This window comes from Chinchilla lanigera, unplaced genomic scaffold, assembly GCF_000276665.1.
Source record: "Chinchilla lanigera isolate Chin_1 unplaced genomic scaffold, ChiLan1.0 scaffold00016, whole genome shotgun sequence".
In the NCBI taxonomy this organism is placed as follows: domain Eukaryota; kingdom Metazoa; phylum Chordata; class Mammalia; order Rodentia; family Chinchillidae; genus Chinchilla; species Chinchilla lanigera.
In genome coordinates, this window is record NW_004955417.1 from 29,829,019 (window position 1) to 29,838,206 (window position 9,188).

At 38.8% G+C, this 9,188-nt stretch overlaps 1 protein-coding gene across 7 annotated transcripts in view; it reads left to right on the forward strand.

Annotated features, from left to right (window-relative positions):
• Oxr1 (oxidation resistance 1) overlaps positions 1 to 9,188 on the forward strand; it is a 269,080-nt gene that overhangs the window by 223,057 nt on the left and 36,835 nt on the right. For all 7 annotated transcript variants that reach the window (XM_005381956.2, XM_013512774.1, XM_005381961.2 and 4 more), the window contains 2 exons: positions 1,267 to 1,451; positions 4,264 to 5,006. In XM_005381956.2, coding sequence (XP_005382013.1) covers positions 1,267 to 1,451; positions 4,264 to 5,006 — 928 coding nt within the window. The remainder of the gene's footprint in view (positions 1 to 1,266; positions 1,452 to 4,263; positions 5,007 to 9,188) is intronic.

Sequence of the window (9,188 nt, forward strand, 5' to 3'; positions counted from 1 at the left end):
CCACCCTAACCATCCCACCCTAACCATCCCACCCTAACCAGGCCTCACTCTGACTGCACACGTGCCCTTGGTTCCACTGTGCCTGGTGCTTCCGGTCCTGACTCAGTTACTGCCGTCTGAGTGACTGGCTGGCTGGTGCTTCCCTGGTTCCCTCAGCTGAGGGGCCCTCTCGTATGAATGTCTTGCCTCTTGCGGCAAGGAGACTTAGGAAGGGTGGCCCTGGGCATCTTTTCCAGAATTCTGTCTGCTTTTCATTTTTAGATTTACAGAATATAGTGGAATGAGAAACAGTGGTTGCAAGGAGTATGTCACACTTGATTTGGAATGATTGTGGTTTGTAGCATGGGTCCGAAAGAATTATAGCAAAAAAGCACAAACTGCCTAGATTCTGAATCGTTGTTGGTGAGGACAGGTTGTCTGGGCCCGTTCAGCCTACGATTTCCCATTTGCACAAAAGTAACTATTATACCCACTTCATTGTACTGTGGTTATGAAGAGTAAATAAATACTGTGTGTGAAGTCCGATACGCGTGGAGCAGTCAGTAAATATTAACTACCATTACTTGGATCAGCGGCTTTTGAACTTCAGCTTATAGAAAGTGGGTAGACTCTTGAGGTTTGTATCTGTATATATACAAATGTACTTAAAATTTTATGGCTTTTCCAGGTGAAATTCACAATAATGACTGTCAGCTTTATCTCTAAATGTAATCTATCTAATCTCACAGATGATGAAAAAGGCTCAGAAACTCCACTTACCCAAGGTCATAAAATCAAGTAAAAGGAATGATTTTTTCAAAAGATATTTTAATGAAATCGTGTCATTTTCCATTTATTATGGACTGAATTATCAAGGGTAATTTAATAATCTGCACTATGTACATAAAACTGTGTTTGGTACCTGCAGAGAATATGTAACCAAGGAAAACGTGTGCAAATTAGTGTAAAGCTGATCTCATTACATCCCTTTTTACCTTTCTGAAGTTATTTTCCTGATAGGAGATACAACAGTATTTTACTGAGTTTACAGATTTTAATTCTTACTTTGGTGCTTATAGGTGGAATATGGTATCTTTTATGTTCTGCCCCTAAAACAGTGCACAATTTACTGGGAAGACATTTTTGTTCAGTGTTTTCATGAGAATGCTGTTGTTCTAGAATTTAATATATTATGGCCTAATAGCATAAGAAAATTAGTAAAATAGTTCAATGATTTTGAAATTTTGAGCTTTGAAAATTAAATATTACTTTCCTTTTTCACCTTAGGGCACAGTCAGTGGTGTGCTGCTGGTTACACCAAACAATATCATGTTTGATCCACATAAAACTGACCCTTTGGTCCAAGAGAACGGCTGTGAGGAGTACGGCATCATGTGTCCAATGGAGGAGGTGATGTCCGCCGCCATGTACAGAGACATTCTGGACAGCAAAATAAAGGAGTCTTTACCCATGTAAGGATAGTGTTTATCCTCAGCTGTGCTTGATTGCGTCTGGAGAGTTGGCCCTGCTCTGATACTCAGCTGTTTTTAGTAGTTTTATTACAGCCATTTTTCATTTGGTCAGTAATGAAACAAGAAATATATGCAGTAATAAAAGATTATTCTTTTTTATTTTTTATTTTTTTTTAGTTTTTCTTCAGTACTGGGAACCGAACTCACGACCTTGCACTTGCCAGGCAGGCGCTTTTGCTGTTGAGCTAAATCCCCAGCCCCCAAAAGATTATTCTTAATGCATTTAGAATACCTGGGACTTATTTGGAATTTATATATCTGTTTTTGGTTAGAGAACCAGATAGTTGGAAAGTAATTACCAGTGTTTGCTGGCCCTTTGTTTAGGTGCATCGTTAAGAATTATAACCTGCTTGCTTCTAATCATTGTGAAAGATAGTTCTCAGGTTTTTCTCAGAAATTCTTCAAGGGTGAGGTGTAGACCTGACATTGCTATAGCCAGCATAGTTATATCTTTTAAAGAATTGATTTATGTGTATTCTCTCTTCTGCCCTAGAAAAGTATACAATACAAGGTAGAAAACCCACAAGCTGCACTAAGGTGAAGCGTTAACCTTGGAATACTCTGGTCAGGGGATTTGTGTGATAAGGTAACACAGGTGTGAGGCATCCGATTGGGCAGGTCCTTTGGAAGTAGTATGCTTCACCACACTAATGACCCGAGGGAGAAGAAGAAATAAGAAATAAAAGATAAAAGTTAAATATAAGTATGCCAAGGGGGTGTGAGCAGGAGGAATTGGTGTGTAACCGGAAAGAGCTTCCCTGTTTCTCCAAGTGTGATTCTGTTAACTTACGGGGATGTTGCTGGCTACTGTAAAATTAACTCTTGGAAAGAAGAATCTACAAATGAGAAAGGAGAAAATTCTATTCTTTTTGTCTCTGAGGAAGATTATATGGGTATTTAGGATACCTGCGATACAATAAAATTCTTTACTGCAAAAGTCTCTATTATACCTTCCAAACAACAGACATTATTTTGACTTCATAAGCTATAGCTTATAGCCCTGGATAATTCCTCGTGATAGCCCCTGATAATTCCTAGAAGGTGTCATTGTCCTCTGCTATTTGTTATAGTTATGAATCGTTATCCACAGCCAGTTTGAGCAAATCAAGATTATTGAGGGCTAATGAAGGGGGGGTGGGACTCAGGAGAAAGAGAGGATGAGGGGTGAGACTGAAAGAGGGGTATGCAGCATCGGCCAGTGCCCCTTCCCCGCTTGTGTGACTGTGTCCGGGGAGCTCTTCTTCTGGGCTGTCTGCAGCTGTTCTCAGGACAGCGTAGCTCTCCTTCCCGTTTAATCAGTTCCGTTAGTGTCACCAGGACAGATTGTGCGTTGCATCTAAACCTTAAAAATTCCTTCAGAAGGAAACATTTTTAAATACTGCCTTATAGGATAATTAAAACAGTATTTTTCACCAAATCTGATAAATAAAATAAATGGTTTTTCAGAGCAGTGTTTGGTGTGGAAAGAATGAGGTAAAAAATTTGGAAAGTTGATTTCAAAGCTATTTTGTGCAACTATATTGAACAGTAGCAACATTGTTAGCATAAATGTTTAGCCTTTGAACATATTAATTTTGAAATGTACAGTGCTTACGTAAACATATATCCTAAGTTTCAGACAGAATTTCCCAGAATATGTTGCTTATTGAAACCACCTAAGGATGCAGTTTGAGCGAATCACCAGTAGATGACACCATGGCATATTAAATAACATGAATTAGACGCTTGTATGAAAAGATGAATCCAATACAAAGGCAGCAGGAATAGGAGTTGGGCTTCAACCAAATAACATTTTAAAAACAAATTTTACACATCCTTGTTATAGAAATTACACATGCTTGTTACAGAATATTTGAAAAATCTAAAATAGCGAAACAGAAAAAGAGTTATCCAGTTTCATTGTCCCGAGAAAGCCGGTTATTTTTGCGTTGCTGTATTTTGCAGTCTTTTCTGTGCAGGATATTTTTCCTTGGTCTTCCAGCTGTAAATGCACGAAGGTTAAAACTTTCTGCAGTGAGAATTCATGCAGTTTCCATTTGTCACAGAATACTTGGAACCATCATTCTGCATTATTGACTTGTGCTTCGTAACACAGGTGTTAATGCTGCTGCTTTCTAGAATGTAAGCCGTAGCCTGTGAACACTAGTGCTTACCTAAGCGTATGGCACTTATGATAGAAATCTAGACCCAGTTAAGAACCATGTACACTTATTCTTTACCTGTATTCTTCAGTTGCACAAGTTCTCTTGAAGCCATTATTAAGGGTGGTTGTTAGTGTGTGTGCACCCTGGAAATGTGTTTGCTTCAGTTCTGTTAGTTTGCATTCAGCCCTTGCTTGTGAGCCAGTGTCCTGGCTCGATCGCTATTTGAATGTAAATAAGCACTGTGCATGTTTGTATGATATTATATTTTTTACTACAAGATTTAAAATGTTAATGGAAAATGTCTCTTAAATTTATTTTCTACATTCCATCAATGAGTAAATTGCAGTTTAAAATTAAAACTTCATTCAGAATTTCAGTCATCAGATTTTCTTTGAGTAGATTACCTGCAAGGAAATCTTACATTGATATTTTCCAAATCTTGAGCTGTTGATGTAAAAGTTTGACTTCTTCTAGTGGAGTAGGTCACATATATTCTGTGTACTCTGTGTTTTTCAGAAGCCTTTTCAATAATGTTAGTGCAGTATTCAACTTGTGGAAAGTAAAATAGTACAATTTTTAAAGTCTAACCATGTTTAATTTTAATGCAGAGAAATAGACCTGTTATCAGGAAGGGACTTCTGCCATTCAAAGGATGCAACAGGAATGAATACCGAGGAGGTAGACTCAAGAACTCGCGATGCAGGTAACGACAGTGCCAGCACGGCTCCGAGGAGCACCGAGGAGTCTCTCTCTGAGGATGTGTTCACGGAGGCAGAGCTCTCTCCCATCCGAGAGGAGGGAGTCTCTTCGGATAAGTCATCTGGGGCGTCCTCAGAATCCGTACAAACTGTCAGTCAGCCTGGGGTGGTAGGGTTGACAGCCCAGTCAGAGTCTAGTAGTCCTTCTCATTTAAAAGCCAACACTGGACATTCTGCCAAAGGAGCTGGGACTGCATCTCATGAAACGGATTTAAGTCATCTTGAAATGGCTGCTCAGGATGGAAATCAGGGGACAGGTAACCTTCAGGAAGCATTAGGCCCTACGGAGCCAAGCCCAAGTGTAAAAGGTCGTGCAGACCAGGATCCTTCTCCTCATGAGAGTGCCCTACAGCAAGATGGAGGTGGGAAAGAAACCGTGCCTTGTGGAGAAACAGCAGAATTTAAACAAAGGCAAACCATTAACAAAGGCCAGGAAGGAAAGGAACAAAGTCAGGACTCAGAGGTTGAGGAGCTGCGCAAACTCTGGAAAACCCACACCATGCAGCAAACTAAACAGCACAGGGAAAACATTCAGCAGGTGTCGCAAAAAGAAATTCAGCATAAAATTGCATCTGCTGATGGACATGTAGAAGGTAAGTGTTAAGGGGTTCATTTTATGAATGCGGGAGTTCATTTTATTCACCAACTCTGAAGCCGCTGTGTCCGAGCCAGTCTGAAGGATAACCCCGTGGAGGTGCTAGGGTGAGTGCCTCAGGGACCTGCGCTTTGCTCCTCCCACAGAGGTGTGCACTAATCGCCACCTCTTCTTCCATGCTGAAACATTCTCACCTCCTGCGTTCTCCCTTTCAGTTGTCCCTTGAAAGTGCACACAAGCTGTGTGTCTTTCATGACTGTTTTCCGTTTTAGTATTTGGTTTGTCTTTTATGGTTGCATATATAATGTTCTAATTGCACTTTATAACTGTCAAAGTTGTATTCCACCTTTTTGTTTTTGAAAGTACAGGTGGATGTAAAAATCTGTTTCTAGAGTTCTTCCAAGTACCCAGGAGTTCTGTCATCACCTGATGTTTTCCTTAAAAGCAAACATTCGGGGTCAATAGGAAATGTTCTTCTCTTTTAGTTGTTTTATGGTTCTAGTTAATATGAAAATTATAGTAATAAGCTAGCTTTTATTTCTCATATACTGTGCTTCTTCCTTAATATGTTATGGGTTAAGTAGACCATAGCTCAAGTAGCTTAGCAAACATTTCTTATGTTCATTCTGTTAGAGTTTGATCCTAGATCAATTCAATTTGCATATGCATTTTTCTTTTAATTCAAAAAATTTTATTGAGGTAAAATATAATGGAAGAAAATAACATTTTGACTTCTTTAATTTTTTTTTTTTTTTTTTAGAAGAGAATATATTTATTGAGGGAAAGAAAGCTTCTATCCAAGAGAGGGACAGAAGGGGGCCGAGGGGGTTGCCAAGGACCCTGCCTTTTCTGGGGACTTTATAGAGCAAAACCACGAGGTGAGGCGGGTCCAAGATAGGGGAAAAATGGGAAATTATAAGGTGGGCATGAGGTGGGACAAAACTATGGTCAGCCAATAAGATTACGAGTATAACTGTTCAGGTAAAATTGAGTAAACTGGGATCAAATGGGGAAGCAAGTCAAGTAGATTCTTGTAGGGTGTTGGGCTAGTGACTCTTCCTGGCTTTTTGAAGGTGATGGCTGCCTATTTGGAATATCAATCCCTGATGTTCACTCCTAGGGAGGTATGTGGGTGCATTTGTTTAGTCCTTTGTCTTGAGGTCTGGCCCACAGCAAATATGTCTCCATTCACAAGGTATCTTGTCTTTCATGTTGGCTCCTTGAGGGCCTGGTCCTGTCTGACTGCCTATAATATTTCTATCTAACTCAGCAGCCTATAACACTCCCCCCTCTGAAGAAGTAACCTGAACTGCCGAACTGTTGTGAGGGAATAATGGGCGATGACCGCTCTGGCTTTTTTAGGCTGAAAGGGGTCATAGTTGTTGATCGACAGTCAGAGATTCTCTCCAGAGGGTCTATCCAAAGGCCCTTGATAAACACCAGGCATATTTATCTTGTTTAGGCATATAGCTTTAAATCCTCAGCAGCAGTCTCTGGTTCCCAAAGTTTGAGTCTGGTGTGATGTATCCAAGAGTCTAGGCCTGTTGTCTTGACCGCTGAAGCACTTGACAGGATCATGGTGTATGGTCTTTCCCAAGTTGGTCCCCAAAAGATGTGGACTATCCCTGAACCCTTGGGGAAGCACTGTCCATGTCATTTGAGAGACCTGGTCATGAGGATCCTCAAAAGCAAAGAGACACTGGGAATCTCTGCATTCCATTTTGGTTCTAGGGGATAGGTAGGCTGTGCACACATGCAGAAAAATATTAAATGGCTCTTTTTCAACGTGTGAGGATCAAACATTTTCCAATGCTTAGTGATGCAGTTGAGAGGAGTAAGTGACTTTGACTGTGAATTTCCCATGTCTCCATCCAAGGATCTCGACGGGGACCTCCAAAATGATACAGGAAAATAAAAACTCCCAACCTGAGCGATACCTGGGACGAGTTCGTGTTCCCTAAAATCAGAGAATCAATTTTAGGAACAACAGAGGTTAAGAGCAGAATATATTTATTGAGGGAAAGAAAGCTTCTGTCCAAGAGAGGGGCAGAAGGGGGCCTGGGTGGGTTGCTCTGACTTCTTTAATTGTAAAATATAAGATTTATCATTTTAACCATTTTTAAGTCTTCAGTGGCCGTAAGTCCATGCATTTCTGTTGTGTAACCATCACCAACATTTGTCTCTGAAGCGTTTGTATCTTCCCACACTGGAACTGTGTACTTGATAAATAGTAAATAGTCATTCTCCTCGCCCCACAGCCTTGGCTAGAACAATTATGCGTTTTGTTTCTGTCTTCATTTCAGGTGTTTTACATAAGTAGAGTCACACAGTATTTTTTTCTTACTCGTTTCACTTAGCATAATCCTTTAAGCCTCCTCCTCAGTACAGCATGTGTTAGGCTTTTGCATTTCTAAGGCTGGGAAACTGACATCCACCACACATCATGTTTTGTTTGTCCACTGATGGACGTGTGTGTGGTGCCTGAGTGTTGGCTGTTGTGAATAATAGCACTGTGAACACGGGTGTGTAAGTATCTGAGTCCCAACTTGCAGTTTTGGGGGAGCATATTCCCAGAAGTGAAAATGTTGGATTTATTTCACCAGCAGTGCACCAAAAATTCTGTTCCACTTGTGCAATACTGAATTTTTTTTTCATCATCCAGTTGAGATACCTTGAAGACTTAAGGATGCATTCATAGAATGTTAATGCGTAGGTTTACTTGAAGCAAGTTCTATAAGAGATTTGACTACTTCTCTTCTGTAATATTTTTTTCTTTATTTAGGGCTTATGAACATTTGACAGCTATACGATGTTTCTACACAATTTGTACAACCCTGGAATTAATCACTTGGATGATCATTGTTAATATTTAGTACACTTATTCTTGAAGGGTGTATGTATTTATGTGGATGCCTGCATGCATACACACACATATATATATAATTTTGATACTTGTATATATCTGTACATGTGGATTTTTATATAAAATCAGTATTATATTTAGTGTTTATCCTTATTTCAATGTAATATTTATGTCATGAACAGTTTTGTATGTTATTATAGTTCTTTGAAAACATGATTTTAATAACCCATAATTTATTCAACCATTTCCAGGGGCTGGGGGTTTAGCTCAGCGGCAAAAGCGCCTGCCTGGCAAGCGCAAGGTCGTGAGTTCGGTTCCCGGTACCGGAGAAAAACCAAAAAAAAACAAAAAACAAAAAAACAACCATTTCCATATTGTTAAGACATAAATAATACTGGCTTATTTGTATGTATCTCATAGTTACTTTATATTTTGAAATCTTAAAAAGTGATAGACTAATTTTAATAGGTTTGTTGTGGGGGTAAAGAGAGTCAATAAAGGCAGTCTTATTATAACCAATACTAAAAGGAAAATAATTGGTAGATGTTTTTAGGTATGTCAGCTGGTAGATGTTTTAGGTATGATTTCTATTTGTGTTTTTTTTTTTAACAATAAAAAATAAATTGATGTTTTATAATAGGGAAATACTAAAAGTTGCTGATCTTTATGATTTTATAACAATACATGATAAATGGAATAAAAAGTAAGTTGATTTTAAGTAAGTTAATATTTTATAATAGGGAAATACTAAAAGTTTCTGATCTTTATGATTCTATAACAATACATAATAACTTATGTATTAAATAAAAAATTGTAGAATACTTCTATGGGAAGAAGGATATGAATTCCTTATTTTAGCCAGTGTAAATCTGGGGCTCAAATAGATTATGTATTTCACTCATTTATACTCCAAGAAAAGCCATGACTAATACTCATAGCTCTGTAAATGTACTTTCATCCCAGGTGTGTTGCCTCAGGATGAATTACTATCTAGGTTCCTAAACTTAGCTGTATTATCTGACCATCAGTATACTTTATATTAGCTTCTCTGGTTGGAATGGTTAGAGATAATTTAGGCTTCATTAACTGTCCAAACAGATGGGCTACATCTAGCATATTGTTGATTTGTCATACATTTTTATGCATGTAAAAGCTTCAGAAAGGTCACTCCTGTCTGTAGGAACCATATTAAAGTATGCCTTTAAAAAGTCTGAAGACTTACTTAGACACAATTCTGAAGACTGGTGGAGAGTGTGCAGAAAATTCTGTATATGTGTCTTGGTTACTTTTCTCTCGTTGCTGAGACAAAATACCCAA